The sequence below is a fragment of the Choristoneura fumiferana genome, chromosome 12 (assembly GCF_025370935.1).
Source record: "Choristoneura fumiferana chromosome 12, NRCan_CFum_1, whole genome shotgun sequence".
Lineage (NCBI taxonomy): Eukaryota > Metazoa > Arthropoda > Insecta > Lepidoptera > Tortricidae > Choristoneura > Choristoneura fumiferana.
In genome coordinates, this window is record NC_133483.1 from 18,759,933 (window position 1) to 18,779,050 (window position 19,118).

At 38.0% G+C, this 19,118-nt stretch overlaps 3 protein-coding genes across 3 annotated transcripts in view; 2 read left to right on the forward strand and 1 right to left on the reverse strand.

The window, feature by feature from the left end:
- Positions 1–8,217, forward strand: part of ko (Stork-head domain-containing protein knockout) — a 269,884-nt gene extending 261,667 nt beyond the window's left edge. The window contains exons 7-9 of the mRNA XM_074095645.1: positions 1,979–2,206; positions 3,622–3,776; positions 4,578–8,217. Of these exons, the coding sequence (XP_073951746.1) occupies positions 1,979–2,206; positions 3,622–3,776; positions 4,578–6,419 (2,225 nt within the window). The 3' untranslated portion in view covers positions 6,420–8,217. The remainder of the gene's footprint in view (positions 1–1,978; positions 2,207–3,621; positions 3,777–4,577) is intronic.
- Positions 8,218–9,000: 783 nt separating this feature from the next.
- On the reverse strand, positions 9,001–9,906 carry LOC141433840 (uncharacterized). The gene is made up of 2 exons (XM_074095939.1): positions 9,819–9,906; positions 9,001–9,743 (listed from the first exon to the last, which is right to left on the reverse strand). Exons 1-2 carry the CDS (start codon positions 9,858–9,860, stop codon positions 9,087–9,089), a joined length of 699 nt encoding a protein of 232 aa, XP_073952040.1. The 5' UTR covers positions 9,861–9,906; the 3' UTR covers positions 9,001–9,086.
- Positions 9,907–11,724: 1,818 nt separating this feature from the next.
- Positions 11,725–19,118, forward strand: part of Cds (CDP-diacylglycerol synthase) — a 30,610-nt gene continuing 23,216 nt past the window's right edge. The window contains exons 1-3 of the mRNA XM_074095647.1: positions 11,725–11,931; positions 12,010–12,134; positions 14,947–15,043. Of these exons, the coding sequence (XP_073951748.1) occupies positions 11,857–11,931; positions 12,010–12,134; positions 14,947–15,043 (297 nt within the window). The 5' untranslated portion in view covers positions 11,725–11,856. The remainder of the gene's footprint in view (positions 11,932–12,009; positions 12,135–14,946; positions 15,044–19,118) is intronic.

Below are 19,118 nucleotides of genomic sequence, written 5' to 3' on the forward strand. Positions count from 1 at the left end.
CAAACCAACGCCCTGGTTGACTTGAAGTAATCCAACAATAAATACAAAGAGAACACGATTCGTATTAAGCTTAAATCCGTTACTTTATTAACTTAGGATTGTCACGGCGCGCTCGCGGTAACTTAGCCGAGTTATTTGCTGACTGCTGAGAAGTTAACTTACTTTTACAGCTATGCTACTTGGAAATGCCAGACAATTTTAATAAGCTTCTGTAAGAATTTTAATTTTTAATACATTTTGTTTTTAGCTGGTGTTTTGTGATGACCACCAGAATTTCACTGCCAAGTTTTTGTATTGTATGTTTGTATGTAAACTTGTTATTGTACTAAAAACAAAATGAAATTTACTAACTTTGAGATACTTGTATTTGTGCGGTTGTGTCGCCGAATATACTAACGACAAATTTCAGCTCAATCGGATATAATAAAAATGGTTCGCACATTATTAAAAAATTAAACAACAACTTATAAACAAACAAATGAAAAAATATAAGAACGTTCCTATTTAAATAAAAGTTTGTAATAATAAAAAGGATAAGATAGACAAGGAAATAGGTAGGTACCTACCTAGGTACAACTGTTTTCTCTCAATAAGATTTATAAAAAAAATAACATCGAGAAGCGATTAATAATAACTAAATGGCAATTCGTGTTTGCTGATTCTTGAAAAGCAAAACTGATGGATATATCGTGTATACCTTAACTACCTATACAGAATTACGTAACTACCTAGTAGGTAGCACTTTGCTTCATTAACTCTTGAATTAACTAACGCCAAGTGAACGTCGAATAAAGTCGCAAAATGTATGAGTTCAATGTGAAATATTGTTCTAAGTTTATGTTGTTACTAAGCTTTTATGTAACTGAATGTAACTATAGAGTACCTAAGAATAACTTTCTCTGGGAATTATCTAGTTATTGTGAAGTTTAGTGTACTTTAATCACATTAACATTTGCCGCCAGGATGCTTGCGGCCAAATGATAAAAGTCACTTAATCACTCAAATGTATGTGGAGTCAAAAACCATACGTTTTTGTAAGCTAAGCGTAGGACTCACGCACTGAGGGTGCCATGTAAAAAATGCAGGCTAACATAAAATATGTATAAGTAGGATTCCTATGAAAAGAAAAGTTTCCTTATGGGGACCGGTGATTCTTTGTATTGCCAAATTTCATAATGGGCAATTTCATAGTCCCCTAAAGAATTTCCTAAGAAAACATACCTACGTGTCCAATAATATTTTGTGATCAGTTATCTAACTGATCGATCAGAAACTGACTGACTTATCAGAAATAATGTAAGTTAGGACACATAAGTTTTTTTTTTGTCAATTAATTAAAAAAATATGAATACCTATATCCAGTTAAAAGGTCACAGCTCATTAGAGCTACCCGGCACCCTACCAGCACCGCCCCGACTTTCGGCGTCCACTCGTTGTCGACAGGTGGTCCACGAATTTCCTAGTAGTCACTATGGCGGCGATCCGGTGACGCTGCGGAGTTGATGTACTAAGCGCATACCCATACAAATTCATATTATGAAGAATAGCGAGGCGGTGCTTGTCGGGTGCCGGGTGGCTGGAATGAGCTGTGACCTTTAAGTTCCGTGTGACGTCACGAGCATCCACTTCCGAACTTTGTCCCGTTAAAGTTAACGGATATCAAAACTAACACGGTGTATAATACAGCCGAGGGCTCGAGAGCATAAATATCTTATACAACCATAGTGTCACATATACCTATATGTATAGTAGTTTAGTAGCGTAAAGAAATATAGATATTTTTGACTTCTTGGTACCCTGACTGTACTTACCTACTTACTTCTAGCTAGATACTTTTACGTTCTTGACATTATTAGGTATTAAGTACTTCAAAAGTTATACCATCTCTCGATCAGTCGTCACTTGAACAGTCATCTACCAGTAACACACTATATCAGCCTGTCTCTAAACGCTAAACCATCCCACTTCTTCTTCCCAGGCAACCCCAACGACAAAATCCTCTACGGGCGTCCGAACAAACGGCGCAGCGCGTCGTTCCCCGCCCCGCGGTCGCTGGACCGGCGCCACTCGCTGCGAATCTTCGGCTCCTCCAGCAAATACCTGCAGCGCTGCGCTTCGACACGCAGCCTGCACCACAAGCATGCAAACACAACCGACAGTTCGTCGTCCACCGATTACCCGCCGAGCGTCGAATCTGCGTCTCCTAGTAAGAGCTTCCACACATTGATACATAAGTGACAGACGTATGTGATGCCGTCTCTGTTTATTCGGAGAAACAAACAGAAACAGCGTCACAGATATCTGGACCCAAGTGTTGTAATTTTTATCTTATCCATTCTTATTAAGTATTATTCTTTTTGACGACCGGATGGCCAAGTGGTTAGAGAACCTGACTACGAAGCTTGAGGTTCCGGGTTCGATTCCCGGCCGGGGCAGATATTTGTATGAATAACACGAATGTTTGTTCTTGGGCCTTGGATGTTTAATTATGTATGTATGTATTTATCTATATAAGTATGTTTATCCGTTGCCTAGTATCCGTAGTACAAGCTTTGCTTAGTTTGGGACTAGGTCAATTGGTGTCAAGTGTCCCATGATATTTATTTATTTATCCAGATCGTTACTGCGGCTAGACAAAGTCACGTTGTAGTCGATTACGTTGAGAGAAAATAAATAATTTCTAGATTGATATACAATACCTATTGTAGGTACCCAAGCTTACAAAATGTCACGTGGTCTAAGGTACCTTAAAAAATATATATGCGGTAAATTCTTACCAATGTTCATTATGTTTTATTCTATCTTAACGACGCCTAACGCTCTAATTAAATTCGAATTAGAATATTGAACACGTTTTTTTTTCTTTTGTCAATTAAAAAAAAGTGGTTTAGATTTTAGATATAGCCAGTTAAAGCTCCGAGTAACGTCTCCCCGTGCGACACTTTTTAGCAAGGTGTGACGTCACGGACCTCCACTCCCGAAATTGACTCGCTTCATTTTTTATAAGTAGGTAATTTTATTGTTCGATTGACAAGAGAAAAAAAAGTGTCCAATTTTTTTTATTTACTTAGGCAACAGTGCTTTGCAATACGGAGTCAACCCACTGTAATTTTGCAATGTTAAAATTATTTTTCATCACACTTGCTCGTAAACAGTGTCATAACACGCAGGCTACCTTGCTTGCAAACCCCCAAATAAAACCAAATAAATACAAATATACAATTTTACTCGCAAATGTGATGAAAAACATTGTATGTCGCACGGGCGGTACTAGAATTACGAACATCGACACATTAAAGCCCTCAGTGTTCAGCCCTCGACTTCGGGTTTCTAATAGACTCTCGTTCGTAATTCCTTATTTACCGCCCTTAAGACACAATGTACTATTCTAAGGGTTTGTTTACATCGTATTGCAGAATTAATCAGGGTTGACAAACTATTGCATAACAGCGTCCTATAAAGTAGAATATACATCGGTAAATATGAACGGTAGATTTTCTGATAACAGATTACCTATTATTATTATGCAGACTAAACTACCCAGTTCTAACGAGGCACTAGTTAAAAAGTAAATGTTAAGTAAGTAGTTAGTCATGTACATGGGCATGTCCTCCGTTGCAGAGAAAGCGTCCCTGCTGTCCCGCTTATTCAGACGAAGCGGCCGCAGCAAGCAGGCGCGCACCATGAGCACGTTCTCTGCGCAGTTCCCGCCCACCGAGTGGTTCAACTCAAAGGCGGTGCATCTGCACTGCGTCGCCACCCAAACCAACTCCAAGGTAATGCTAGATCATCAGTTGTTTTTTTTTTTACATAAAACTGACCGTCATCAACATCGTCATGTCAGCCGAAAGACGTCCACTGCTGGACATAGGCCTCCCCCAAGGCTCTACTCAGACCGGCGCAGTCCTGTGCTTTCCGCATCCAACGCGATCCCACGATCTTAACCAGGTCGTCGCTCCATCTTGTTTGAGGCCTTCGAGAACCTTCTGACTCCAAAGGCCATCAGTCCTGCGAGGAATATACCCCGCCCACTGCCACTTCAGTTTCGCAATTCTTACCGTAATTCGCCCCTATCCCACCTGATGTAAAGTGCAGCTGAGGCCAATGTATCTGGTTGAGTTAGCCAATTCACTCTAACATTGAAGAACCCTAGGTTGTATTTATCGAGAAATACAGACGATGGCAGAATTCCATTCCCTAGTAGTTCGTATTATGAAAGATGAAGCAAACTGCTTCGTACGGGTCAATGGAACACTATCTACATAAGAGTGAAGGCGCTCCCCCCGCCTGGAAGTCCGTTGGCAAAATGGATATGGAAGAATTAGATCACACTCCTGCGCACACTTAACAAAATGTATAATGAATAATGGTATGAAATTAAACTTAAGTCACCCATACCCAGTGGCGGACTAACAGTGGAGAAGGAGCAGCACCACATCGCACTGGCATTGTGTCCCTTTCTGACATCTCTGCTTGACGCACTGCTGAAGCTATTCTAGTAGAAATTAATGTCGTCTAAATAATTCCATCGCTGCAAACATCACTTTAAAATAACGTACGTCTTTTTCTATTTCCAGGAGTCCTTGCAGAGCCAAACATCCTACGTGTCATCGTACTACGACGGTTCGGAGATCAGCAATCGGTCGTCGACGCTCCCGCGGCGGCACAAGCGGCACCTCTCTACGGAGTCCGGCCTCGCAGGCTCCGTCCACTACGACCACTCGCCCGTCCGCCACTCCAGCCCCAGCTCCGGCAGCCTCCCACGCTCCACGCTCAGTAGAAGCTCCACCAACAAAACCATGTTGGATCACTTCGGGTCACCGCAACGGAACAGCGACCCCAAGCTACGGGACAGCCCCAGTGGGAGTTTGAGGCGAGTGGACTACTCCCATTCAGACCACATCATGTCCACAAGTGGCCCTTCTAGCTTAGAAAGCACGACTACGCACCGAACTCCAAGAAAGGAGTCCAAGAACGGATCCGAACAAAACTCGCCTATGAAAAGGAGTTATCATACCAGCGGAAGCAGCGGTCACTCTAGCCTAGAATCGCACATATCAGACCGTACGCTTAAACCATCCCCTAGTCATAGCAACGCGCCGGGCCTGAGCAGAGCACAGTCGCTCGTCAAGGTTCAGAGCCTTCAGAGCTCCCCGAAAAGCCTCCACAAGTACAGAAACAAACCCCCGATAGTCGGTGGCGAGACAAAAAACGGTAAAACATCACCAAAAAACTGCCCGAGCACCCCCAAGAAAACCACCACTCCGCTGCACAACAAAATAGTAGGATCGAAGGTTGAAAGCCCTCCCCCTCCAAAGATGCCTAATCCCAACGGCAACAATTCTATCACGCTAAAGGTTACCACGAACACAATATCACAGAACGGTGGAACTAACACAAAAGTTTACGTTCAAAATTCGCCCGTAAGATCAGTTATTACTTTCGAAAATGGAAAAGTCAGCGAGACCAGCAATGGGAGCAACATTTACATAATCAATGACGACAGGCAAGTCGTTTCGGTGTCGCAAAACGGTGTCGGGAATCAGACAGCAAAAAACCCGACTGAAACCTCATTCGAAGCTTGTGTTGAGAAAAACAATCAAATGTACCAAGATGCAGAACCGATTAAGGTTCAAGAGAACAAATTTAATAAGAATTCAATGAACGACACAGGAATGAATAACAACCGCAAGTTATCCTTGCAAATAGGAGCTGCAAACAATAATAGCTTTATCTACAAGAATCAACTAAACAATTCGAATGAGGTAGCTTCTAATCCCGCGTCTCCGGCGATACATAACAACATCAACAATCTAGACAACACTGCTAACAGCAATCCTTCAACGCCTACGAAAAGCTACGACAACATCATTGGATCTTTGGGTAGTCTTAGGTACCAGAAAAACTCATTAACATCGGCAAACGGGGGACTCCAGACTAATATAAACTCCAACAGCGAGTTAAAAAGCGTCGACTTGTTAAAGAAGGCAGCAGCTTTGCAGATGCTGAACGGCATCCCCAATGTAAATAACCGCATGAGTTCCGATTCCATTGCTAACCTTCTTACCAAAGGCGTCGAGAAACCTACTGTACTAGGGTCTGAACCTAACCTAGCTTTGAAGAACCAAGAGCAGATCAAAGACATCAACACGTCAACGGAGAAGATAAATAGTTTGGACAACAAACAGAAAAGGTACAGCCTGAGCCAGGACAGTAAGAAGGAGAATCAGGACTTCTACAACTTCCCTAGCTTAAGTGATCTGAGCTTTAATTTCACTAGTTTAGCGGCGCAGAAGATTTTGAAAGGGGTCAGTATAAATAGCGTGGATACCTTGGTAGAGTTAAACATGGCGGCCAGCACCGAGAAACAGAACAATCGAGACGTCGCAGCCGTCTGCACCGACTTCGGCCTTGTATAGTAGACGTAACATGTTTATTTTGTTAAAAATGTAAAATAGTAGTCTTAACATGAATAATTAAGTTAGATGTGTAACTTATTCATAACTATTTTATAACAAGCTTTAGATACGCACTACGTAATATTTAGTTCAAAACCTGTACTCATTTTAAGAATTTGTACTCCCCAAATTTTTGAATTATCTTTTAATACCTTTGTATCCTTCTAATAAAAAAATGTTTGGACTTACTAACTCGTCATCGAAACGTAGACATTATCGTAACAATATTCATTATGAAATCGTGTATCTAAAACCATAATCAGTAAATTCTTAGTTTGTAGCTCACTTTTAAAATAATCAGACAATAAAATTCACACTGAAAAAGGACGGCCTAAAATCCATATTACACAGAAAATTAGTGCCTAATAGAGATAAGACCGAATTCCTATAACACGTAGAAACTGTATCTTCAACTCTAGCCTCTTGCACCTTATATTTATCACACCTATCCTTTAAGTACCACATTCCCCATTCCCATATAAGCACTTCTTATTGTGCCATCCAAGTAATCCAGTGAAAAAGTTGAGTACAAACTAGAATACACAGTTCAGTGAACCAGAGTCCATCCACCAATGGGAATTTATAAGAATATAATTAAACAAATGTCATGTTTAAGTGCCATAAATAAAATCATAGTTGAATGCATGAGTAGCTGGCAGGGATTGGTGTTGAAAATTGGTATCTGTTGACATTATATCTGCGTATGCCATTTGAACCACAAAAATTAAAAAATCGGAAGAACTAAAAAAACATTCTACATCTACATACTTTTTTATGTTTTATTTATGCAAGTGTTCTTACTAATAAGTTCTCAATCTGTCCAAAGCAATTAGGCAGAGCGAGGAGTGTGATGTGATGACACTTGCTCTAATGACAAAATTTTGAAATTAATAAAAAAATTGCACCGGGCAAAGTGATCATTACAGCTGTACAGATCGATACAGCAATGTAGAACTACATTTTACATTTGTGATTACACAACTTTATTTCAGAAATAGTATTTAAAGGTAAACCGCAGTAAGCACAAGCTGAAATACAACCTTGTCTCAGTAAGTCATCATTGTTTTCATCAAGGAAGCCACCAAGTTCATTGTGAAAAGGTTTTACAGTAGGTTGGACTTACAGCTGTTTACCTACGTTATAAAAATTTACTGTGAAATGTTAACCACCACTGAACATAATTGATCAATTATGAATCTTATTATAAGGTGACAAAATAAAATGCAGTTTGTTGTTTTTTTTAACTCTGGACGCAAAAAGAGGGGTGTTAAGTTTGACCGTTAAGTGCATCTGTGTCTGTCTGTGTGTCATAGTTCTTAAATGGGTGGACCGATTTGAATGTTTTTTTTTTAATTTGAAATCAGGTTTTCTAGTGACGGTTCTTAGATATATTTAATCAAAATCGGTTTATCCGTTTTTGATTTTAAATATGGCTCTGTCCATTGGAGGACAATTTTGCCAGTGTTAATAGATATTTCCGTTAAACAGTAAAAAAAAAAACTAGAAAACGAAATACTTATTGAAAATGCTGTTTAAATATCATTCAAGTATGGAAGAAAATCTTTTTTTTTATAACTGAAATAAATAGTTAAGACAAATTGTGTAAGATTATGTGGAACAAATAGCATACGCAGACAACATAAAGGGTAATATTTATTATTTAGGGAATGTAATCGGAAGTCAATGCATAGATCGTAGCATAAGTGTTCCATAACGCCATTTGTAAAAATGTATTAACATTAAAGTTGATGCTTTAAAATGTTGTTTAATTTTTTATCCCGCACTACCATTTAATTTTGCCATATACCCCAAACATTAGTGTTGCCTCTCTTTCATTTTACAACATATTCCACATATTATAACCCTTGCTGTGCTCTCCATTTGGCAACTCACCCTCTCTGATAAGCTGTAAATCCATATGAGGCTAACAACAAGAGAATGTTTGAAAAACAACAAATATATAAAGCAAATTTTTAGCACAAAAATATGGATGGCAAAGTAAGGTGCTACGGTTGTAATTAAGAATACATATATCAAACAATAAGTCATCCCAATCTAACTTCCTTTGTTTTATCATGTAAAACACCCACATACTTCATCAAAGGCTGTCATTACACCATTTTGTATGTTGAAAACATGAATTCTAGTCTTCTTTGACTCAAATGAATACCAAATACATTTCAATTTTGCCATAGCTTTATGGTAAAGGAAAAAATTGCAAGGAAACCTGTATTCAAAACCTACATGGGAACTGGGAACTATGGCCCAAGCCCTCTCGTTTTGAGAGAAGGCCTGTGCCCTGCAGTGGGACATTATTATGTAGGCAGAGATGTATCAAGTTACTATAATGATAACCAATGTAAAACCAGCCATCAAATCTCGTTTGAGTAAACTTCAGATTACAAAATATTAACAATTATAATAACAACCCATCCATAACTGAACTTACAGGTGTCCATGGGCAGCGGATTGCTTTCCATCAAGTGACACTTATTTAGATGAATATTGTCTCACCAAATCAAACAGTAAAAAAAATACAATGTTGTGTGGGTGTCTTGTAGAAATATAAAACTTTATTATAAATTTTAAGTAACAAAATTTAAGTAAACTTCACTTAGGTATCTAGATCTAAGAGCAAGTTATTGTGCTGTGCTCCATAACGTCACTTACTTGGGAAGGCTCTGTCTCTGTCTGGCTTTTTATGGAATTCAACCAATCATCTGTTGGATCTATTTTAACAACTTCTGTATCTGAACTATCACTTTTTTCATCTTCAGTGTTTTCACTTAATAGCTCTTTATTTCCTTCAGTCAAAGGTTCTTCTGCAGGTTTTAAAGGAACTGTTTCTATAGTGACTTCTCTAAATTGTTTGGAAACTTCTTCAGGCCTTATGTTAACATAGCACACACAGTTATCTGTGCAAGTAATTTGCTTCAAAGCTGCCTCCTCTATAGCTAAATCTTCATCTTTTTCTCTATTCAGTTCCTCGATAGTCTTATAACAGTACATGTGATCATCATTTGGGCTAACATACTCTTCTAGTGTAAATGTGCTACTATCAAAATTAAGCTTCTCTAAATCGATTAATCCATAGTTACTTACGTTTTCTAGCAATGTGGACTCGTTATCATAAGAGACATGGATATTTTGAACACAGTTCTGTTTATGATCTTTGTCGTTTTGACATTGTTTACGTATTGCGTCAAGTTGTCTTAGTGTCTTCAGTTCTCGTGCCTTTAGCGAAGCGTAGATGCGAGCGAAGGACTTCCTTACGGTAGCTTTTATCTGAAATAGTTTAATAGACTCATTTATATCCCATTTGAATCCAAAACCAATGTAATTTCCCATTACATTACTTACATTTTCAATATTTTGATCAAAATCATCTGGATCGCTCGCCATATTGTTTACTTTTAATTTTTTTTATTTAATTAGCCAGGCTAGCCAGCTTTAGTTTTCATTATCTACCATTTTCTTTTCTACTAGTAGGTACGTTTAAGTAGACGCAGTTTCAGTATTAAAATTTTGCTAGTTTTAGGGTTTCTTACCAAAAATGTGCCACATTTTATCATATCTGTGCATTTTATGACAAGTTGACAACACTATTAATAATGAAATCCTTCACTATCATTTTTAACCGATTTCAAAAAAGTTTGTTACTCACCTCAGATCTCCGTCATTTTTATGAACCGATTAGAAAAACTTTTTTCTTTCGTATAGCAAGATCTCCAATGGGCGATGGCTTCGCTCGGGCTAAAACTCGGTGACAAGCGTTTTCCCAGATATAAGACCAAACTAAATCGATTTTTCATCTCTGAAAACCCCTACATATACCAAATTTCATCGAAATCGTTAGAACCGTTTCCGAGATCCCGGGATTCCTCGTTTAAAGGTATTCGATAGATAGATAAGCACCAAATCAGTAAGTATCTGTTGATTGGATCGTATGAAATTGAGAGAACCGAACAATTCTGACTCACAAACAAAGTGTGTGTGTGTGTGTGTGTACGTGTGCATGCGAGTGTATGTGTAAGTGTCAATATATCTGTATCTAAGTGGGTGATAGTGTATGTGTACGTAAAGAGAAAATTAAGCGGGGTAAGTATAAAGAGCTGTCTCACTCATTTATGTAATTACATTTTTTTAATGTAATGTAAATATTACTCTGGTGCAACGTAATAATTTTATAATAAACTAGCTGACCACTGAAACGAAATGAAATTATTTTACTTTAGACATGGTAAAATTGATCTCTTATATAGAGCTAATGTGCAGTGACATGTCTAACCAGATAAGTATCGGCATGCAAACATTGTTTTGTATTCTAAAAATAATTTTTTTATATAAAATATATACATTATTCATGTTTGAACCTAGGTTAAAACCTGCATCTGGGTAGACCCTGAATTGATGTGTATAATATATACATTTTTGTACTGATTTTTGGTGTGCAATAAAGAATGAATATTTCTATTGTATTGTATCCTACTAATATTATAAATGTGAAAGTTTGTCAAGAGTGAGTGAGTATGTTTGTTACTTCTTCACGCTGAAACGGCGGGACGGATTTTGATGAAATTTGGCAAAAAGTTAGTTTATAACCTAAAGTCTCTAAATAACAACCGCTGGGCTTAGAGTCATGAAATTTGGTATGTAGATGGGTGTTCGTCTGGAATAACGCATAGGCTACTTTTTATCCCGATATTCCTACGGGATAGGGATAAAATCACAAACGCTGGGTTTAGTCATGAAATTTGGCATTGGTATTTTTATTTAACGTCAGTGAAAACCACGATGTAATTTTAGGGCATTCCCACAAGAATTTAATAAAATCCCATTTACGCGTGCGAAACCGCGGGTAAATGCTAGTTGTTAAATAATTGTTTATTAATACCTTACATTTTAGTTTTAGTGTCAATGTTACAGTGAAATAATATTATCTGTATTTTTATTGTAAGTATTTTATTACCTACTTATCAAATCATTGACATCATTACTCACTAATGCTTTAGAGAAAAAGATATTTTTTTTAGCAAATTGTCCCATTGGGCAGAAGCCATTTACTGTAAAAAAAAACTTTTTTTTATAGCATCCTACAGACGCCCAATACACTATTTACCAAAGTAAAGTAAAGGAACAGATCCAACTCATAAAATTACAAGGCAGTCCCCAATAACTTGCTATTTAAAATTTTCATTTTATAATCCACCATACAGTTTCTACCATAGCAGCATATTTTTATAAGCCTTGTAACACCGTAAAAAAATTAGTATTGATTTTTCGTTTGACAAGTCGGTGGAAAACATCGTCTGTTTTCTATTCGTAAATGGATTAGAATTATTCTATTTCTTCGAGTAATTCGCGCAGAGTGCTCCTATTTACTAGTTGAAAGTTAAAAATGAGTGAATTAAGACACCGAGGGGGCGACGGAGACGGTAACGACAAAGCTGAGACGGCTGGAGAATCAGACCATGTAACGATGAATTATTGTTTCTTTCCTAATACTAAACCAGTTTTAGATTACGGGTTACTTATGTCGGCGTTTGTTTAGGTTGATTCTGAGGAAGAGAAGGTGTTAGAAGACAAGTATGTTGACATTATGGCGAAGAACCTGCCCCAGGGCACCGATAAGACGCCAGAGATTCTCGATTCCGCGCTTTCTGGACTCTCGTCGAGGTAAATTTATATAGTTTTATTATTTTAATTAAATTATAAGTGAAACAATAAATTTACGTATTGTTTAACAAGCGATTAACAAGCCTCTAGCGCTATCGAAATGTTCTCGTTAAATACCTAATTAAAAAAAGCAATTAAAAACACCGCATTCAAAATTGCACACTTTTTTATCATAAGGTATTTTACGAACTTAATTCTATAAACAAAATATTTAAAGATACCTGGAAACACTACCTACTTAATAAATTGGTGATAATAGTGTTTCCAGATTATTATTAATATACTAATAATAATTGGATGAGGTATGATTTAGGATGATTTGAATTGATGTATAATTTAAAAAATGTTTTTTTTACTAATGCAACTTCCTTCAATTTCCTTTTTTTTGAGTAGCCTGTATAGTGTCCCACTACTGGGCAAAGGCCTCCTCTCTTGACCTCCACAACTCCTGTTCTTATGCAATGTCAGGCCACTCCTTTGCGTATATGGCCGAATCGTCCCGCCATCTCCTTCTTGGTCTGTCTCGATTTCCTCTCTTTAAATAATTGTTGTTTTATGGTTTCAATCGAAAACAATAATATAGTAATTGGTTTAGCCCCTTGTATGCTGGAAATAAAGAAAACTACATTCTAGTTGACCTATCCAAAGGGTTGGTGGTTCTTTTGTTCTTGGTCCTTGCACCTCTTGAGTATTTCAGAATGAAAAATGATAATTGAAATCTACCATGAACTGTACAGTGAAGGAAACCTCATTAAGAAACTTACACCTGTGAAGACATTCAATAGTGTGTGAATTTCCTAATTAGCATAAGGTGTGCTTGGGAACCAAAGCCCGAGTCCTCTCATTCTGAGAGGAGGCTCAACAATGTGGTGCAGTATATAGCCCAAGATGAGAAGAGTTGTTGACCTTTGTTTCAAATATCTAAAACCAATTATACTCCGTTTAATTTAAGGTTTGAATTAATAGTCAAATTGTAACACATTTTCCTCTGTATTTCGAACACAGATGGACTAAAAATATCAATAATGTGTATTTATTAGTGGTATTTTTATGTTTTTCATTATAGTAGTTAACACAATTTTAAATAGTTTAGTTGTTTCATTTAAAAAAAATGTGTGCAAATTTTGCCATTAAGTTTCAAATGTTACAATAAATGGAGTATAGGTCGGCTCAACCTACAACATCCAACTGCAGGGCACAGGCCGTAGTACCCACACAGGCTCAGTATGAATTTGCAACTTCACATACACCTTTGAATTTCTTTGAAAATCTGCAGGCAGGTTTTGTTCATCTATCATACCATAACATTTACATACAAATCTACACAACTTTAAAAAATGCTTGCATCTCTATAGGCAATATTCTTACTTATTTTAAATTTGTAGTTTGCCATGTATTATTACAACAAATATTTTATTTCAATAAAGTCATTAATATTCCTTCTAAAAAATTTAACAAAAATGTACTTCAAGTTTCACAGATATTAATTTAATTTAAGATACTTGCTGATGCATTGCTGATGACATTAGACTAGTTATCATTTAAATTGGACTTTTAACCTCATTTGTTATTCATGCTTGGAGTAACAATGGGAGTAAACAGCCTGGTGAATTTATTAACGAATTCACTGCCACCTGACTTGACTTGACTGACCACAGGTGCCACCGACGCACATGTGCGTTCAAAATGTATGAATAATTATGACAGCGGCAATGGGGGGAAGTTCCAAAACCGCATATATGCGTCAGTGGCAGTGAATGCGTTAAATTAAATTTGAATATGTATGTTGAATTGTTCAGTTAACAGTTCTTTTAAAAAAAATCTTTAACTTTGTTAAGCAAACATAAATAATGATGATGATCTGACCGATTTCGGCCATGGCGACCACTTCTACTCCTAGTTATTTGTTTGGCGTTCATGCGCTCTAAGTTGCCTTACATAGCCTAACTTTGCTGTGAATGTACGTCCACATGTCCGTCCGTACAAGCAAACATACTGTACAGTAAAAAAAACTGAGTCACGTACCAACCGAGTTGGAACCATTGTGCTACTAATATCATATTGACATTTCAAACATCTTCGAAAGAAATTATAGAGAAATTAATTATGAAAGGTCCCACCCTGGTACGCAATTCAGTTTTCTCGATTGTACAGTCACCTGCATAAATATCTGCCACAGTGAAGCATGCGAAAATCTGACACATCCTACCGGCCCTAGACAGGGAGTCTCTGACCATGGGGCTTTAAATCCAGGGTTTGATTCTACTTGCATAACTAAACTACTTTTGTTCTGTACTTTTTAAAAATATGACCACTAGTAATTTAATTTTTTTCATACAAATTAAATGTAATTTTCAATGTATGCAATGCATTATGCTAAGGAGCTGTTTCACCATCCATTGATGAGTGTTAACTGACGGTTAAATGTGATGCCGTCTCCATCTATTCGAACAAAACAAATAGAGACGGCATCACATTTAACCGTCATCAATGGATGGCGAAACAGCCCCTAAATGTCAAAAATTATTTCAAGGCCCCCTACCAAGAGACAGTGATAACACCGCTATGTCTGATACACTGATTTAACAATTAAATTTTGAGGATCAATAAATGATCAAAATTTAAAGTTTTTTGAAAATGTTGCAAAACAAAAGTACCTTAGTTTTGTGAGTAGAATCGAACCTTGAACTTTAAGCCCCATGGTCGGAGACACTAGAATTGTTTCATATATATTATATATATGCACACTTCGTTGTGTCAGATATTAGTGTTGATGACAAACAAAATGATAAATAAATTTGATTGAATATAGATGGAGGAACTGGGTGATCCGAGGTATCTTCACTTGGCTGATGATTGGGGCCTTCTGTCTCCTCATCTATGGAGGCCCCCTCGCCTTGATGATTACGGTAAGTACCTATAGCTTGTAATATATAATCTTAAGGAAATGTCTTTGTATATAAAGCATGTGAATGTTATGGAACTTTAGTTATTTTTAGAATATACCTAATATGAAACTACCGTGAGACTCACTCATATTAAATATAATGACCCGGATAACTCACGTCTGAAATAGTTGGAAAACGGTGTTAAATACTTGTGCTGCGTCATCGGTGTGTGTGAACATACCTTTACAGAGCGATGTTGTTAGTGTTGTGTGCTACCCTACATTTGGCAGTTGTAATGATGATGAAAACGCGGGTAGTTGGGTGCCGGTGTCAGTTTCGTCGGGTAGTCGCGCGAGCAGAGCGGCGGCGCGCAGTGCGCGTGTTGCAGCAGCCGCTGAGTCGCGTTGCTCCGAAGACGAAGGGCTACGGATTAGCCCGGAACATGTCGAGCTAAACTCGATTTAAGACGTGAGTTATCCGGGTCAATATATTTATACCTAATATGTTAACTTGTCTGTACGGAGACACATACAGACACAGACAGGACGGTTGCTTACCTATTTTTTTTAAACTATAAATAAATGGAGATAACTGATGCAATATACGGAGCCAGCCCTGTATGTACAGTCAACCCATTTGATTCTTAAGCCACCACAGAACCGTGTTGCAATGATAGTTTAAATAATTTGATAAACATTTGTTACTGACAAATAAAATTAATTTCTATGTTAAGGTTCCATAGTGGCCAACGAATCAAATATGTTGACTTTACAAGTCTAAAAAACGTAACAGAGTTGGATATACCATGGAATAGTGGAAAGGCCTAAGGGTGTGATTCATTATTTTCCCTTGCCACACCTATTGCTATGAAAATCGCAATTATTTTGTTCCTATGTCACAAACCGCTTGACCCCTCTCTCCTCCTAAAGGTCTCGACACACTACCTTCATCCCAGCCTTTATACGTCCCACTGCTGGGCACAGGCCTCCTCTCAAAACAAGAGGGCTTGGGCCATAGTTCCCACGCGGGCCCAGTTCGGATTGGGAACTTCACACACACCATTGAATTGCTTCGCAGGTTTGTGCAGGTTTCCTCACGATGTTTTCCTTCACCGCAAAGCTCGTGGTAAATTTCAAATGTAATTCCGCACATGAATTTCGAAAAACTCAGAGGTGCGAGCCGGGGTTTGAACCCACGACCCTCAGCTTGAGAGGCGATAGGTCAAACCACTATGCCACCACGGCTTCTTCTACACACTACACCGTATCATAATGACCGTTATAGCAACACGTCAGTTAAGTATATATTCTTTGTATTGAAAACTATGAGACTATGCCCACTACCACGTTTCCTAACCAACCGTCGCCGTCGACACTGCGTCTGGCACGTTCCTATTACGGTCATGGTACGATACGGTGTAATGTGTGGAGACCTTGAATGTGTGTGTGACGTAAGTGACTGACCCCATAGAGAACCCAGGGTGCTTTAGGGTCGCGTGACTTAAACTTGGATATACAGTCAAGTGCAAAAATATGTACCTATTGGAAGCACTCAAATGAAAATGTGTTCATTTAAAAATATACAGTGGTTGACAAGAATTACCAGGGGTCCAGGGGTCAGTTAAAATTATATTAAATTATTAATTCTGGTTATAACTGGTAAATATATTTACAGTCAAGGATTTTAATTCATGAGCCACCATGGAATCATTTCATACTAAACGTCATAGTGACATCGCATTAATTAACAACGAGAACCTTAATGACGATTCCTTTAAAAAAAAATATCATGGGACACTTGACACCTATTGACCTAGTCCCAAACTAAGCAAAGCTTGTATTATGGATACTAGGCAACGGATAAACATACTTATATAGATAAATACATACTTAAATAGATATTAAACAGCCAGGACCCGAGAACAAACATTCGTGTTATTCACACAAATATCTGCCCCGGCCGGGAATCGAACCCGGGACCTCTAGCTTCGTAGTCAGGTTCTCAAACCACTTGGCCATCCGGTCGTCCAAAAGGTTCCATGGTGGCTTATGTCTTGAATTAAAGTCCTTGACTATAGAGCCTTATTATTATTACGTCGAAATAAGAGTCTGTGGTACATATTTTTGAAGAGATAGATAAGTCCATATTTTTGCACTCGACTGTACAGCGGGTGAAACGCGGCAATTAATCCAACAATAGATATATTCTTTAGTCTAGTTTCGAACAAACAACTCTTCACAGACTGGGCTATGTAGGTAATCTATTTATAATTTACTTGTTTACTGTTTATAAATTCCAATGAGTTACTGTCACGTTAACATAGCAGTTCTAGCCATCTACGACCGAGCGCGAGCGAGCGAAGAGTCTCCATTTCGTGCCGCTGAGTTTAGGTACGATAATGCCACAAAAACAGCCAGACAGACATAGGCGTTAAACTGAAACACACTTTTTGCGTCGGAGGTTAAAAACATACGTAAGTATTATTTCAGCCCTTTCGAAAAACTCGCGAGATCTAAAGCTCATAGGTTAATAGGTTCATAGGTTTCTATTTAGGAGACTTAGGGGCTGTTTCACCATCCATTGATTAATGTTAACTGGCGGTTCGGTGTGATGCCGTCTCTATTTGTTTTGTTCGAATAGACGGAGACGGCATCACATTCAACCGTCTGTTAACGCTAATCAATGGATGGTGAAACAGCCCCGTACTATTTACTGTGCTTTCTGTTTAAGTTAGTAAGTTAATAAGTAAGTAAATAACAAGAAAATAATGAAATAATTATCTACTTCGCAACTTTCCGGTTTTCCATTTGTTAATGAAACCAAGGACCAGTGATGAAATTAATTAATATTTATAAGAAAATTCATGCAATACTAGCCTTTGGCCTACGGGTTCGCTCGCGTGCATCGTCAGACCTGCCTGGCAGTGGCAGGGATTTAAATTCACTCCCTATTTTATTTAATTCCCACAGGAATTCCTTAAAATTACATCATATAGTACCTACGTTGTTTTGTTGAGATTTCGGCGTCAAATTTCCGTGGGAGTACCGGAATAAGAAGTATTATTTGTGTTATTCCTGTATTCCAGCTATCTTTTAGTAATTATCAACTAAATCCATCTAACCGTTTCAACTTGAATGAGTTACAAACATATTAACTCCAGCTTGCCAGTGATGACATACGGATCTGAGACGTGGGCGCTAACGATGGGCCTCATGAGGAAGCTCAAAGTCACTCAGAGGGCTATGCTCGGAGTTTCTCTGCGGGATAGAATCAGAAATGATGATATCCGCAGTAGAACTAAGTTTACCGACATAGCCCGAAGGACTATGGCCGGCAGGACCGATGGGATCAGAAGGTTCTCAAATGGCTTCCGCGGACCGGGACATGAGCTGTCGGTAGGCCTCCAATAAGATGGAGCAACGGCCTGGTGTAAGGAGGCGATACGTGGGGACAAGTGAAACTCACGTATGATCACGGTGAATGCGGAAAGCACAAGACCGGTCTGAGTGGAGAGCCTTGGGGGAGGCCTATGTCCAGCAGTGGACGTCTTTCGGCTGACATGATGATACACACTAACGCATATCGCATTTATAATAATTACATATACATCCTGTTTTGTATTTTGTACGCCATTTAAATTATCTGTCTAATGCCTATCATTTAAGAACATTGAAACTTTAAATTAACATATTTTTTATTTGTTTGTGTCTTTCTGTCACACAGCGTACATTTTGCTTACGACAGTGGCTCTGCTAATATTCGATATTCACACAAATTTGAACGAAAGTCTAAGATTTTTTAAAAACTAAATATTTTTTCGGTTCGCCAGAAGGACTAACAAAGAAGTAGTAATAAACGAGTTTGACTCTCGCCCGGAGAATCAAAAAGCTGTTTCGTTTTAAACAAAAACATTAGTATATTCCCAATGACCTGACTATGAAGGTGAGGCCTATTGTCTACCGTGAATCTAAGTGTTTATATTATAAGTTTTTTTTACTGCTTTATGGTGTGCAATAAAGAATATTTGTATTGTATTGTATTGTGAGGAGGAGGATAATATGAATGTTTATTTTTCGGGTCTTGGACATCTATCTAA